At 49.5% G+C, this 15,962-nt stretch overlaps 1 protein-coding gene across 1 annotated transcript; it reads left to right on the top strand.

Moving 5' to 3' along the window:
- The first annotated feature begins 6,593 nt into the window (after positions 1 to 6,593).
- Positions 6,594 to 14,565, top strand: KRT4 (keratin 4, type II). Its single transcript, XM_012001922.1, has 9 exons — positions 6,594 to 7,541; positions 9,173 to 9,387; positions 10,342 to 10,402; positions 11,655 to 11,750; positions 12,294 to 12,458; positions 12,696 to 12,821; positions 13,252 to 13,472; positions 13,723 to 13,757; positions 13,867 to 14,565. Exons 1-9 carry the CDS (start codon positions 6,858 to 6,860, stop codon positions 14,046 to 14,048), a joined length of 1,785 nt encoding a protein of 594 aa, XP_011857312.1. The 5' UTR covers positions 6,594 to 6,857; the 3' UTR covers positions 14,049 to 14,565.
- Positions 14,566 to 15,962: the final 1,397 nt, after the last annotated feature.

Below are 15,962 nucleotides of genomic sequence, written 5' to 3' on the forward strand. Positions count from 1 at the left end.
ACAGCTAGCTGTCTGTGGCTGCAGTCTGTCCTGCCTGGGGAACTGAAATTGTGTCCATTGATTAATGTCCTGATGCCTGACACAGCAACAATCACACACTCACTACGTCCCAATCGCCATGCTTACTTAGGTACATTAGTTTGATACCATCGCCACTCCAAGGCTGTACATGGCTCACAAGAGGAGACTGAAGCTCAGAGGGAATATGTACGCAGCTCAAGGCCAGACCTGGCTGAGTGGCTGCCTATTACCCAGCCACCCCCTGGTGCCCATTCAGCCTCCCACTAACTCTGTAGGGGCAGACGGCATGCTTTGTTCAGTGGAGAGATCTTAGGCTTCAGAACTAGGCAACTTGGGTTTAAATCCAAGTTCTGCCACTTACTAGCTGTGTGACCTTGGTCAAGTTACCTAACCTCTCTGTGCTTTAGTTTCCTTCCTTGTAAAAGTAGGTTGTGATAAGAACATGTGTAAAGCATCTGGCTTATGGAGGCCCTTACGGGAATTGGGTTTCTTTGCTTCCCCACTCCCTGACTTCTGGATTCCCAGCTCATCCTCTTGGCCTCAGTGATGTCACTCTCAGCCCCCACATCCAGTCAGCAAGAAAAATCCACATTTAATTGGATTTTGTGGTTTACAAATACATTACTTTGCCTGTGACCATCACCACAGCCCTGGGTTCAGCAGTGGGCACGTGGTGTTCCAGTTTACAGGTTAGGCGATTCATGCTCACAGAAGTGAACTCTCATGCTGTAGTCGTCCTGCTGGTTAGAGGCGGGTCAGTAGTGTCCAGGGCTGCAATTTCAAGCCCTCTGTCCCATGACCCTGGAAGCTACCTCTGTCCTACTCCTGCCTCCATCACTTGCTAAATTTTACTGCTCCTTCCTCCGTGTGTCTCCTGATATCACCTCCTTTCCTCTTCATCTCCACAGTTCTCTACTCTGAGCCTGGACCCCATTCTTCAAGCTGTACCCAAGTGATTCCCCAATTGGCTGGCCTCTCAGCCCTGCAACTCTCAGGCCCTCCCCACCCTGCTACCAAACCAGTCGGCCCGACCCGAGGCTGTCACCGCACTGCTCCCTTCCTTGGCAACGTTAGTGCTGCCAACCCCTTAGGGCTCCTGGCTGTTGCTGGGATGCAACCCTCACTCTTCAGGCCTGATCACCCCGTCCTCCTCAGAGGAGCCCCGAAGAGTTCTGATAAAGCTTCCTCCAGGGCTGTGGAAGGCCAGCAGAGGGATTTTCAGCCAAACCCTAACCTCCAGCTTAGGAACACAAAGGCCTAGCGGTTTAGGGTCAGCTCTGCCTCACCAGCCTGGGTGGTCTCTAGCTTCCCTTCTCAGACAGATGGACTATAGCCCACCCCATGTACAACACTTTGAGGAATACTTGCTAATGCTCATTGAGTGCCAACTGTGTGCCAGCACTGCTGTGAAGCCTTTAACTGATTATCTTCACAGCAGCCTGTAATACAAATACTATTATCATCCTAATTTTGCCTAGAAGGAAAATAAGGCAGAGTGGTTAAGTAACTTGCCTAAGGTCACGCAGCTAGCAAGTAGCAGAGCTAGGTGTGGAATCCAAGTAATCTGGTTCCATAACCCAAGCTCTTAACCACCAGGTTATTTTGCTTATATAGAAAAAGGAATAGAGAGGAGGGGGTGCTGGAGCTAGAAGGGGCATTGGATGCAATCGACTCCAAACTTTTTATTTCATAGATAAGAAAACAGGTTGAGGAAGGGGAAGAATTTATCCAAAGCCATGGTAACTTAATGGCAGTGTTAACAAAAATCAGTTTTACTGAGATCATAGGCCAGGTGTGGTGGCTCATGCCTGTAATTTCAGCTCTTCGGGAGGCGGAGGCTGAGGCAGGTGGATCGCTTGAACCCAGGAGTTCAAGACCAGCCTGGGCAACATGGTGAGACTCCGTCTCTACAAAAAAATACAAAAATTAGCTGGGTTTGATAATGCATACCTGTCGTCCCAGCTACTTGGGAGGCTGAGGTGGGAGGATCACTTGAGGCTGTTGAGGCTGCAGTAAGCTGTGATTGCACCATTGCACTGCAGCCTGGGTGACAGAGGGAGACCCTGTATCAAAAAAATTCTATTTAGGGCTCAAAAACTGAACAATAGAAACTTTTAATTGTCATGGAAAAAAACCTCAGAGATTATATTGCAGCCCAGGAGGGCCCACCAACAGTAATGTGCTGCTTAGACATACTTGTCGAAGGATGGGAATGGCCCAGACCCAGGGGTTTCCAAACTGAGGACCCTAAGGGCTGCTTTCAGGGCTGCAGGGGGAGGTCAGTAGGTGAGAAGTATCATGGTCCCCTCCTCTGCACCAACTGGATTATCTCCCCTTATCTGTTTTACTCATGAGGCTGTGCACGTGATTTTGTTTGTGAGGGTGCTTTTGCTGCCAGAACATGCGGGAAGCCCCTGCTTGTATATGCCCGGGGTAGGAGGCTAGCAGGGGCAGCTCTCTGGCCTGGGGGAAGAGGAGCCCCTGGGTACAGACCCCCACGCCTGGCTCTTAGGAGTGCCCATCCTCTCATTGCCCTCACTGGCCTCTCCTTAAAACGCTGATGGCCCTTTTCTGCAGAATCTCCGATCCCCATATTGGCTCTGGCTCCTCAAGAATGACTCAGGCCCGGTGGGGCAGTTGAAGTTGGGTGACCGAATGGGGTGAGGGTGCCTGCCTGGCCAGGGAGGGCAGGAGCACTTTCCCACACCACACAGCGGATTTGGAGCTGAGAGTGACAGAAGCCCTCAGGATCCCTTAATCCCAGGGCTGAATGTGTGAAGGGCTTGCCTCCCTCACCCAGAAAGCCCTGAGCAAACACTCCCTCCACCCGGCTCCACACCCCTGTCAGCTGCGCATCCCTCTGTGAAAAGACTAGGAACAGCTGCCAAACAAGGAAGGGTCACGGAGGGCAGTAGCAGAATCTGCGTGTGGGGGTCTGGGGAAGGGCAGGGGACCAGCTTTTAGCTGTGGCTGCTGGGTAGAGGCACCTTGTTCAGCCGCCTGCCTCTGGCCCAGATACGAAGGAGATGTCTGTCCCATTTTCAGGGAAAGAAACTCATCTCTCTTTCTCTCTCACTCTAGGGTGGAAAGGCGCTTTTGCATAGGAAGTTCTTCCTTATGTCTACCTTCAGTTTCTCAGGCTCAGTTTGAAGATTTTGTGAGCTTCTTGCAATTCTGATTTAATAATAAGGACACAGAATGTGGCTCTAGACTAGAACTTTCTTCCTGTTTGGATTGGGTTTATTGTAGGGTTTGTCATGAAATTAATTTGGATTTAGTTAATTGGAGGATACAAAACTGGCCCCTCAGGACAGTGTCATATCTTATTGGGTACTTGTAAGAACAGGGCCACATCAACCAAGCAACTGACCATGTGCTGAGGGTAAGGACAGAAAGGAGCTGAGCCGCATCTGCAGAGCTTGCAGTCTGCTGGCCAGACACCATGGCCGTCCTGGTGGACCAGGAGCTACTGGGCTGTATAAGTTGCTGTGTACTTTTTTCCCTGCAGATTCTGTGCGGGCCAGTCACTCACATAAAACATTGTATCTACCGTTTTATACATTGTAAGGTCACAAGCTTTGAAGTCAGACAGATAGGACTGACTTCCCATCTCTACCACTTCCTGGCTGTGTGTGATCTCAGGCAAGTTACATACCCCTCTGAGCCTCAATGTCTGCAGCTCCAAACTGGACATAGGAAAACACTTCTTTGGCCGGGTTGTTAGAAGAAGCATCTAGTGTTCAGCATATAACGGTAGTTCCAAAAGAGAATCCCTTCCACCCAAGAGGCACCGCTGCCTTTCCTTTGTCTTCCTTCTTGTATCAGGGATAGAACATCTCAAGTCACCTTCATGAGAAGTACCTCAGCTGCAGCTCCTTGGTTTGGGTGCCCTACAGGCACAAAATAAGACTGATTGCATATTCTATATTGTTTCCCTGAAAATCCCCTTGGCTTCTGGCTTGCTTTCTGTTCTAAGCAGTAGACACAACTTTAGGGGCAGTGAACCCACGCCATTTTCTCCTAGTGTTGGAGTGTTACAGCCATAGAGTAAAAGACCCAATAAGCACACTACAAGCCATCTCAGGGATTCACCTGTGCTCAGGCAAAGCCTCTACCCTGGCCTGTGATAGTCCCCATCAAACCCCAGGGGCTACCAGAGAAGAAAGCAGTGAATGGCAGGTGCAGAGGCTGAGGTGAGGCAGCCGGGGGCACTGAGCTCTGGCCCTCACTCAGGGTGAGATCCCAGTGGTCCTACCATGTCCTCTGGGGCAGGAAACCAGGCAGTTGGACCTCAGCTTCCCAAGGGGGATGCTCACATGTTTCCTCTGCTCCTGCAGCTGCAGCCCCCAAAGACCTGCAGTAGTTCCCACCCTCCTTCCAAACCATGCCCACCTTAGGAGCAAGAGTGGAAATTGATAGACCCTGGGATGCTAGTGCTCCCAGAGCCCCTTTGACCCAAACAGCCAGTTCCATCAGGTTTAGTCAGGTGCCCATTTTGCATTGGTTATGACACAATTTAGACAGAGTGACTTTATACCAGGCAGAACAGTGTGAGTGAGAGGCCATATGTGAGTGAGAGGCCATAGAATATGGAGCCTTTGGGACCAGACTAATGTGAGTTTAAATCCTGCCTCCATCACGTGCTGCTGTGTGACTCTGGGAGCTACTTTACTTCTCTGAGCTTCTGAAAGGAAGGTTAATGGTGCTAACCGCATAGAGCCTCTAAGTAGACTAGTTGATCAAGTGTAGGTAAGGCATCCAGCACAGGACTTGGCACAAAGTGGGCGTTTGGTGAATCTGGGCAGAAAGGATCAGTGAAAGTCCAACCCCTTCCTTCTAGGAGATGGTTCTGGCTCTAGAATGCTCACCTATTGCAGGTGGACTGACCCATGACCCAGGCATTCTCCCGTGATGGGGCCTGAGGACTCCAGTCCTTACGACCACAGTCCCTCCACCCCCTCTCCACTTACTTAGAGGCCATCTTGGCAGAGACAGACCACAGGTAGGGGTAGGGGGGGTTGGGGGAATGGGGATAAGGGAGGAAGTGGCTGGAGAAGGAGCTGGCTGAGCTCTCAGCCAGCCTGGCCTTCCCTGCATCCCTGCATCTGGGGTGGGATCTGCTGACCACTCTGTCCTCAGCACTGGCCCCTGCCTTCTGTCTGTGCATGGAGGCAGCCGTTCACTCTCTCCCTGGCCAGCTTTCATTCAGCTAGGGGCAGCTTGGGTCTGTGGGATTAATCAGGTGCTGGTGACCACTCTTCCTCAGACCTGGGGTCATTTCATCCATGAGGAATTGAGAAAAGGAGGGAGAACAAAGACAACAGATATCTCCTTGTAAATGACAATGGCAAAGCTTGGGCAGGAAGAGAATGAATGCCTGCTGACCTCCTATATGCCAGGCACCATGGGGACATTGTCTCATTCCCTGTGAGGCACATGTCCCATTTGGTAGATGAGAAGATAGATTGGATGGTCCATTATCACACTGCTCATAAAGACAAATTGAGTCTGGAAAGTTTACAAAAGAAAGAGATTTATTGGACTTACAGTTCCACGTGGCTGGGGAGGCCTCAAAATCGTGGCAGAAAGCAAAAGGCACTTGTTACATGGTGGTGGCAAGAGAGAGAATGAGAGCCAAGTGAAATGGATTTCCCCTTATTAAACCACCAGATCTCGTGAGACTTATTCACAACTACAAGAACTGTACGGGGGAAACTGCCCCATGATACAATCATCTCCCACCGGGTCCCTCCCACAACATGTGGGAATTATGGGAGTACAATTTAAGATGAGATTTGGGTGGGGACACAGAGCCAAACCATATTGGACGGGTTCAGAGTGGTTAGATGGCCCACCCAAGGTTACACAGCTAGTTAGTGGCAACTGGAGGGATTTGAACACAGATCTGTTACACTCAGCTGGGAAAAATTTAAGTTATGGCTTAAAACTAGGATTTTGCGTTTAAAAACATTGATCTGAGAAGGGATCCACAGGTTTCATCATTCAACCAAAGGGATCCCCGGCAGCAAAAAGTTATGAACTCTTGCCCCGAATTCTACACCATTATAGAAAATCAGAACGCGCCTAGCAAACAACTGGGCAGCAAATGGAGTTGCAGAGTGCACAACACCAGACCCTGCTGGAGAACGCCCGTCTAGAATTGTGCAAGCACAGACTGAAGGGAGGCCTGCAAGGCAGCATGGGTACTCAGGGCTGAGAAAGACAGTCAGGGTTTTCTTAGGGAAGATGTTTTGTCTTCCCCCATCTCCTTAGTACCTAGCTCCATGCCTGGCAGTTTCTCAGTAGCTGTTGGCCAGGTTGAAGTGAATCTGGATATAGGTTTGGAAGGCTAAGGCTGGCATACAGAATATTCCCCTTTTTATGGGTACATGGAGCCAAGTACATGTGGAGGAATAAGAATGCTAAGAATAACAAATATACATGTGGCTTTTGACAGCTTACAGAGCACTCCATTAATCACTAGCTCACTCTATCCTGAGAAGTGGTAAGGCAAATATTTGTATTACTTCCAATTTATAGGGAAAGCAACTGGGCTTCAGAGGATGATTTGTTCCGATTTGCAGAGCTGGGAAGTGGCAAACTGTGCACTCAAACTCAGGCCCTCTAACTCCACATTCTGTAGGGTGAGAGGATGGGTGATGGGATGTCTTTTCTGGAGGAGGGAGGTACTGTGAGGCTGGAGAGATGGAGGTACAGTGGGTGGGGACCTGGAGGGCTGGGCCCAGGCAGGGGCTTCTGATTAGGAAGCCCTGGGGCGCCGGTTCAGGTTCTCCCAGAGAGGAGTGTGATGGGATCCAGTAACCTGTGCCCTCCAGATGACTTCTGTAGGTGTGTTTAGTGACATGCTCAACAGGTGCGGGAAGGATGGGTTTGTGCCAAGGGCCAAGCCCAGAGATGTTTCAGATTTTTCTCTTTATGCCCCTGCAACCAAGCCCTGCTGCTCCAGCACATATAAGAGACCCAGGTTGAGGGCTCCAGCATTCACCGGCCTGGGCCCTCTTGCTTCTCTGATAGCTCCCAGCTTACTCTCTGCAGCCATGATTGCCAGACAGCAGTGTGTCCGAGGCGGGCCTCGGGGCTTCAGCTGTGGCTCAGCCATCGTAGGCAGTGGCAAGAGAGGTGCCTTCAGCTCAGTCTCCGTGTCTGGAGGTGCTGGTCGATGCTCTTCTGGGGGCTTTGGCAGCAGGAGCCTCTACAACCTCGGGGGGAACAAGAGCATCTCCCTGAGTGTGGCTGGGTCACGACAAGGCGCCTGCTTTGGAGGTGCTGGAGGCTTCGGCACTGGTGGCTTTGGCGGTGGATTTGGGGGCTCCTTCAGCGGTAAGGGTGGCCCTGGCTTCCCTGTCTGCCCTGCTGGGGGAATTCAGGAGGTCACTATCAACCAGAGCTTGCTGACCCCCCTCCACGTGGAGATTGACCCTGAGATCCAGAAAGTCCGGACAGAGGAGCGAGAACAGATCAAGCTCCTCAACAACAAGTTTGCATCCTTCATCGACAAGGTGAGCTGTGTCCCTGGCCAGAGAGGGGCAGTTAGAAGAGAAGGGTCCTGAGTCGTGGGGTCTCAGACCTGAGCCTACCACAGGTGCTGGGAAGACCGCTGAACTTCCCCGGGCCCCAATTCTCCAGCTTTTGAAGGGGCATCGTGACTTTTAACCTCCCTTTTTTTGTCCCATGGCTGGTGGGAAGGTGGGAGGCTCAAGGCAGTTAAATGTTTGAATTTCCCTAGACATGCTGTGGGATATTGGACAAATCATTTGACTTTTGTGGCTCTAGTCATCCCAGCTATAAAGTGGGTTCATTATTTCTCTGCTTCTTCTCAGATTTTGGTTTTGAATATAATGCAGTTAACTCCACTAATCACTTAACAATGGCCACTTCTGCTCTTACAACAGAAGAAAACTAAGCTGATTGTGCAAGTGAAAAAGGGACTGGCTCCAGTGGCAGATTCTAGGTCTCACCAGGGCCTTGGAAATTTACCTTTTTCATTCCTTTGATTGAACAACACTGCTCATGTCTGGGTCTATTTGAAGAAAGGAGGAGACAGGTCTTTTCTTTTTGTAGCCCAACTTCCTTTTTCATGCAATGTCTAGAAGTTCAAGTTCTTTAAGCTCAGTTACAGTCATGCATGATGGATGATAGTGAGCAGTGCAGCCCCAGAGAGCCGAGTCATCCAAAGATTGATGACTGGGTGGATGAGTGCCGCCCTTTTGTCCAGATTGCCCTGGTTTACCAGGCATCAAAGTCTTAGGCAGCTTCGACATATGGGGCAAGAATGAACACTCTTGGAGTAGAATAAGGTGCATATCTGCTCTTCTTGCTAGTTCGAATAAACCCACAGTAGCTTAAAGAGGTTTTACTGTGACTGTAGGACATGCAGATATGACAGCAAAAACTCAGGGCTCTTTGATGCATCCTTGTCTCATCTCATCTCATTTTACCTTTCGAGTTCAAAATGTGATCAGTCTCCCTTACCTGCTTTCCTTTCGGTTCTGAGGCTCATAAAGTGGAAATGTCATGCTAAGCTGCTGTCTTGGTTCATCTGGATAGATTTTTTCATAGAGGGAGGGAAAGTTCAGGGAAGCCCTTTGCAGAATGGAGTTTAGGTGAGACTCATAATGTGTATAGGGCCCTGGTTTTAAATATCTATACTCAGTTGTTCACAGGTTCACAGGGACACACCAGGTCCATTGATAAGTAAGCTTATTAAAAAAGTCTGTAGTGACTTTATCTTTTGTTTGCTTTGGGTCAGGATCACTTTGAATGCAACAGCCTCCCGACTGTGATGTCTCCTAATTTTATTTTGTTATTTCACAGAAGTTTAATGTTCTTCTTTGGGGCTTTGGGTGCCTGTGGTTAGGAAGTTGTTTTTGCTGCACTGTCAGGCTCTGCTGCTCTGGCTGTGCTCTGTTCTCCACAACATATGTGACTCCCTTGGTGCTATGGGCTCGAGAATGGGGCCATCATGTTGACCTGAGTGAGTGGTGCCCTGGAGATGCAACATAGTGGCCCTACTTGGGTGGTTCTTGGGCCGTGTGGTTCCCTGGGATTGACTGGGTTGGTGTTGGCCTTGGCTGGCCCTCCTGCCACACTTCAGGCCCTTATCAGTTGGCTGGTGCCTTTATCAACACAGGTGCGGTTCTTAGAGCAACAGAATAAGGTCCTGGAGACCAAATGGAAGCTGCTCCAGCAGCAGACGACCAGCACCTCCAGCAAAAACCTTGAGCCCCTCTTTGAGACCTACCTCAGTGTCCTGAGGAAGCAACTAGATACCTTGGTCAATGACAAAGGGCGCCTGCAGTCTGAGCTGAAGACCATGCAGGACAGCGTGGAGGACTTCAAGACCAAGTAAGTGGGGAGGAAGGAAGGGACGCCATCTGACACATGTGCCCAGCCACACCCAGGCTCCCGGGCCTCTCTCCAGTGGCTTAGAATCTCAGGCTCTGAAGGTGGCTAGGAAGGCCCTCTAGTCTGTTTTCCTACATTGACATAGTCACGTTTTCACAGGGTGAGGTCTAGTAACCACAAGTTGTTCCAAATGGAAATTCAATGATAGATTCAGGGATTTGGGTCTGCCATATACAAACAAGATCAGAACCCAAATAGATGAAAAGCAGTATAATATGGTCAGAAGAATACAGGCTGTAGAGACAGATGGAGCTGGTTTGCATACTGAGTCCTCACTTACTATCTGTGTGACCTTGGGTGAGCTGCTGAACCTCTCTGAGCTTCAGTTTTATTCATCTTCAAATGGGAATAATATTCCTACTTTATGGATTGTGAGAATTAAATGAAATTACATGAAATAGAGAAAGCATGTGGCATATTTCAGTACACAGAGTGAACACTGAATACACAGCACCTCTCATTAAACTCACTATGGGATAGGACTGACAAAATAAATACCAACCCTCTCTCTCAATTCATTCACCCACCAAACAAAGGAAAATGGAGTGTGCTGATGACATTGCTGAGAATTTAATCTGCCAAAATGACCAAAAGTACAGCCCTTCCATGGATATTAAATCAACTACACCATTGCTGGGTTTTCTCTCGAAAACAGCCTCTTTAAAGTTTGGTTTTCATGTCTCTGAATAAACCTTGGCCTAAACTGGTACTTCCTATATTCAATGAATGCAGTGAATGTAGGGTAAATGAATATCTGTATGAACATGGGAAATGTAACTAATTACCTGGATATCTCCAAATTTGTTTGGAAATGCTTGAAAACAAGCAGCAGAGATCTGAGAAACACCAGCTCACTGTGGGCTTTTGTCTTTCTCTCCCTGTGCCCACCCCCAGATATGAAGAGGAGATCAACAAACGCACAGCAGCTGAGAATGACTTTGTGGTCCTCAAGAAGGTAAGAGACGAAGGATGGTAGGGAGTGCCTTCAGGGTGCTCCTTCCCTTGGGGAGTGGTCTTTGGTTGAAGTCATGGGTTTGGTCCATCTCTGCCTCATCTCCACTTACTTGGAACTACTTAGATCTATACAGTCAAAGAAAGTGGGTAACCAAACCAGGTTCTAAGGAATTAAGGTAGGGAGGAAAGCCTATTTGCATTTTTTTTTTTTTTTTTGAGATGGAGTTTCACTCTTGTTGCCCAAGCTGGAGTGCAATCTTGGCTTGCCACAAGCTCCATCTCCTGGGTCCAAGTGATTCTCATGCCTCAGCCTCCCAAGTAGCTGGGATTACAGGCATGTGCCACCGCGCCTGGTTAATTTTGTATTTTTAGTAGAGACAGGGTTTCTCCATGTTGGTCTGGCTGGTCTTGAACTCCTGACCTCGGGTGATCAGCCTGCTTCAGCCTCCCAAAGTCCTGGGATTACAGGTGTGAGCCACCGCACCTTGCCAATTTTTATTTTTATAAATTCATGAGGTACAAGTGTAATTTTGTTACACGGATAGTTTGTGTTGTGGTGAAGTCAGGGCTTTCAGTGTATCCATTGCTGGGATAACATACATTGTATCCAAAAAGAAATTTCTCATTGTCCACCTCCCTCCCACCCCTCCCTCTTTCAAGTCTCCATTGTCTATCATTCCGCACTCTATGTCCATGTGGTACTTGCCTTTCTGTGCCTGAGTTATTTAACTTAAGATAATGAACTCCAGTTCCATCCACATTGCTGCAAAAAGACATAATTTCATTCTGTTTTTATGGCTGAGTAGTATTCTATGGTGTATATGTGCCAGATTTTCTTTATCCAATCATCTCTTGATGGACACTTAGGTTGATTCCATATCTTTGCTATTGTGAATTGTGCTGTGATTAACATGAGTGCAGGTTATCTTTTTGTTACAATGATTTCTTTTCCTTTGAGTGGAATTCCAGCAGTGGGATTGCTGAATCCAATGGTAATTCTATTTTTAGTTCTTTGAGAGATCTCCATACTATTAGAAAAGCCTATTTGGATAATCAACTTCCATGTCTTCAGGTGGCTCTAAGGGAAGAATAGATAAAATTGGTTCCCCACCAGCTCACCTGCTGCTGAGTAGTCTTTCCTAAGAGTAGACTTTCCTAAGTGCTGCTGAGAACATCTGTAGGTGTCACTTAGTACCCCGTCCCCCCACTGGCATTCCTGTTCCTCATCTCTTATCCTCCTTCCTCCTCTGCAGGACGTGGACGCTGCCTATATGAACAAGGTGGAGCTGGAGGCCAAGGTGGACAGTCTTAATGATGAGATCAACTTCCTGAAGGTCCTCTATGATGCGGTGAGGGATCCTCCCTTCCATTCAGGGAAAGGGAATCCCCTGTCTGCAATGCCGCTGGCTGGGATTCACAGTTCTTTGAAAGGACTCCAGCTCCCTTATTTTAGGGCAGTGGGTTCTCATCAAGGTCATGCATAGAAAGGTTTGAAGTGGGAAATTCAACTGGGAGATTCTTAGAACCAGATGTAGTCTTGGTCTTAGAAGGGGTGATTAGATCTAAAGAGTGCTTGGAATAGAATTCATTGCTGTCTAGCATTTTTTCTGGTGAAATGGATCTGTTCCATTCCCTCCATCCAACACACCGGCACTCACTGCATTAGACAGAGTGGCTTATGGTTCCTGGGGACCAGTAAAGACTAGAAGCATTGCTCTTCCATTCTGAGCTGTCACAACCACTTGATTTCTGCTTAGAACTTTACCTGTCTCTCCCCTTCCTACACATTGTGAATGCCAGCTCTGCTCCTATCTGAGCCTGTATCAGGTCAGTGAAGGCTTTCCTAGAGGGGCTAGGAAAAGCCTATTTGATGTGAGACATTTGCCTTGCAGGAGCTGTCCCAGATGCAGACCCACGTCAGCGACATGTCCGTGGTCCTCTCCATGGACAACAACCGCAACCTGGACCTGGACAGCATTATTGCTGAGGTCCGTGCCCAGTACGAGGAGATTGCCCAGAGGAGCAAGGCTGAGGCCGAGGCCCTGTACCAGACCAAGGTGGGTGGTGTGGATCTCTCAGGAGATGGGGCTGGCTCTGGGGCTCTACTTTTTACATCTGTGAACAGGGGATCATTAGCTCGAGACCAACAGAAGTCAGATACGAACAGACATTTCCAGGTATCGTTGGTCCTGGTCTGAATTGCCACCTGTGGCAATTCTCACTGAGTTCACTTGAGAATGGACCCTACCCAGATGCCCCTGACCCATGGTCCTCTGTGTTTTCTTGAGTATTAGGTCCAGCAGCTCCAGATCTCGGTTGACCAACATGGTGACAACCTGAAGAACACCAAGAGTGAAATCGCAGAGCTCAACAGGATGATCCAGAGGCTGCGGGCAGAGATTGAGAACATCAAGAAGCAGGTGGGTGTCTCTCCCTTCCAGATGAAGCACAAGGCCAGGGGCCTCAGGCAGACATCTCCAGAGTGGACAGGCAGATAAAGCATCGGGCCAGAAGACCCTGAGCTTGTTGCTGGGAATTCACAGTTCTTTGTGCAAGCCATACCCAGATTTTTTCAGCAATAACCCAGTTGGCACAACATGACGCTCCTGGTGCATAGGTTTCTTGGCTCTTCTTCATGGGTTTTTGCTCATCTTTATTTAATCAGTCAGGTGGAGGCATTGGTGGGCTATGGCTGGAGTGAATGAGATGTGAAAGTGTCAGGGAAAGTGGGCAGTACAGATAGAATCTTGACATCCTGACCCAAGGAAAGCTGGACCAGGGGAGGGGACAGGTGTAGAGGCCTTGAAGGCAGGGCACTGCTGACTACCTATCTAATGCTTTTGTCAACAGTGCCAGACTCTTCAGGCATCCGTGGCTGATGCAGAGCAGCGTGGTGAGAATGCCCTTAAAGATGCCCACAGCAAGCGCATAGAGCTGGAGACTGCCCTGCAGCAGGCCAAGGAGGAGTTGGCACGAATGCTGCGTGAGTACCAGGAGCTCATGAGTGTGAAGCTGGCCCTGGACATCGAGATCGCCACCTACCGCAAACTCCTGGAGGGCGAGGAGTGCAGGTGAGGGGTTAGGCAGGGTGTGAACATAAGGGCCGGAGAGGTCCAGGGCCATGAGCTTGTACCTCTGCCGGGCTGCAAGCGTCAGTGCTGTGCCAGTGCATTACGAACCAGGACAGCTTAGATAACAGGTTCACACTGGGTCCTCAAACTCAGAGGCTGCTCAAGGGGAAGAGAGGTGAGTGAGGCGGGCTTATTGAATGAAATTCTGTGCTCCCTGAGCTGTGCTCACTGCCTTTTCTTTCCCCCACAGAATGTCTGGAGAATGCCAGAGTGCCGTGAGCATCTGTAAGTACCTTCTGCTCCTGCTGTAGTTGTTCATTCACCCGGGTCTTGGCTGAGACCCCAGGGTGCTGGCACCATTGGAATAACTGTGTCCTTTGTGTCTTTTCTGCAGCTGTGGTTGGCGGTAGCACCAGCACTGGAGGCATCAGTGGAGGATTAGGAAGTGGCTCTGGGTTTGGCCTGAGTAGTGGCTTTGGCTCCGGCTCTGGAAGTGGCTTTGGGTTTGGTGGCAGTGTCTCTGGCAGTTCCAGTAGCAAGATCATCTCTACCACCACCCTGAACAAGAGACGATAGAGGAAATGAGGTCCCTGCAGCTCACTGTGTCCAGCTGGGCCCAGCACTGGTGTCTGTGCTTCCTTCACTTTACCTCCATCCTCCCTCTCTGGGGCTTGTCTTACTAGTGTCCCCTCCACTATCCCATGGGCTCTCTCTGCCCCAGGATGATCTCCTGGGCTGGGACAGGGACTCCGCCTCTTGGAGTTTGGTAGCTTCTTCTTGATTTGAGCTGGTGACCCACCTGGAGTGGGAGGGATGTCAGCTGACAACTCACCTCCCATGGACAGAGATGAAAATGACCAAGAGTGTCATCTCCAGAATTATTGGGGTCACATATGTCCCTTCCCAGCCCAATGCCATCTCCCACCAGATCCTGTATTATCCATCTACATCAGGACCAAACTACTTTTCCATCACCTGGTAGCACCTGGCCCTGCCAGCTTAGGACAAGAACTACTTAGTGTCCCATTCTACTCCTGTCATTCCCTCTTATCCATCTGCAGGTGAATCTTCAATAAAATGCTATTGTCATTCATTTTGAGCAATGGTCTTTTTTCCCTGGGGGGGGGGTCTCTAAAATCCTGTATAACTAGACAATTTTGGTGAAGGTGGATGCTTGAGGGTCTGAAGGATCCGTCTATACAGATCTGGGTCATCGAATAATTTCTCAGGTCTCTACTTCTAGGTTGCTCAAATTATTGGGGTAGAAGTACAGTGTATAGAGGCCGAAGGCTGCCTACAGGGCAGTTGTACAGATACAAGGGGCGGCCGACAATTACACACACATTAGCTATTGTAGGGCACCCTGGGGCAGCACCGTTTCAATGCTGACCCTGGAATAAACCTGGAGGGAAGGGGTTTAAGTCTGCAGGTGGGGGGCATTTGACAGGTGTGAGAGAAGCAGGCCAGGGGTCTCTGTTGAATATAGAGCAAGAAGTTATGGAGCTTATGAGAGTGCTTATACTCTGTGTCTAGCAAGGCCTCCCTATTTTCATGAAATTCCATGCATGGGGCTAAATCTCACTGGCCCAACAAGGCTTTCAGGAACCTGTTCCAAGAATCAACAAGGTCACGGTTGTTGGAAGGAGGCATCCATGTGCGTCATTCTTCTAGAGTTTTCATGAGCTGCTCACTTCCCCAGCTCCACAGGGGTGCCTGGGGTTATGTCTGTGGTGCTCTCCCTGAGTGGCAAAGAATGTTGGAGGTGGAGCAGGGCTTCTGGAGCAGCAGTGGAGGGAGCTGTCTAATTACAGAAGTGAGGAGAGGATAGTCAGAGGTGGGGGTCTGGGTAGAGCCTTTGAGGACATCCTTTTTCTATACTGGAATTGGTCCAAGGTACTTGGAATTGGTCTGAGTATAGAAAAAAAGCAAAGTCTCCCCTTTTCCAAAGATTTCCCAGCTCCTGCTCTGCAGTCTGACCCGAATCAGTTGGCTGCAGATGCAGAATGCACTCTCTGCCTTGGCCACCCAACTGCACCTCCCACCCTTGACTGCCACAGAGTTCATTCAGGCTCCAGTTCCTCCAGCCCTGTGTCCATGGGGCCTCATGGTGTGCAGGCAGAAAGGCACATGGTTTTCCCAAGACCAGTCCCTGCCCATGGGACCCTCATGCAGATCCAAGGTAGGCTCAGGGTTGTTCTGCCTTTGGGAAAGCGGGGACAGAGCAGCAAAGCATTAATCTCAGGGGCTTGTGCTCTCTGGGCAGGGGACTTTGCCAGGAGGAACCTGGGCTCTGTCCTTCACCAGCCTGGCCCTAAAGTCCCCATTGTCTTACGGCTCATTGAGCCCCATGTGTCAGACCAGGAAGTCTCTACAGCCAGCCGCATTTGGCGGCTTTGACTTCTTCTAAGGGCTGCACTCCTCCCCTGGCAAAATGCTGATGGGCTCTTTTTTTTTTTTTTTAGTTTCTGGGAGTGGGGAGGAGGAGTTAAG

The sequence above is a fragment of the Mandrillus leucophaeus genome, unplaced genomic scaffold, assembly GCF_000951045.1.
Source record: "Mandrillus leucophaeus isolate KB7577 unplaced genomic scaffold, Mleu.le_1.0 Scaffold118, whole genome shotgun sequence".
NCBI lineage: Eukaryota > Metazoa > Chordata > Mammalia > Primates > Cercopithecidae > Mandrillus > Mandrillus leucophaeus.

Coding starts and splice junctions, on each gene's coding strand:
- KRT4 (XM_012001922.1), top strand. CDS start 6,858: ATGACTTCTGTAGGTGTGTTTAGTGACATGCTCAACAGGTGCGGGAAG. Junction 9,388..10,341: donor GTGGAGGACTTCAAGACCAA/GTAAGTGGGGAG, acceptor GCCCACCCCCAG/ATATGAAGAGGAGATCAACA. Junction 11,751..12,293: donor TGAAGGTCCTCTATGATGCG/GTGAGGGATCCT, acceptor TTTGCCTTGCAG/GAGCTGTCCCAGATGCAGAC.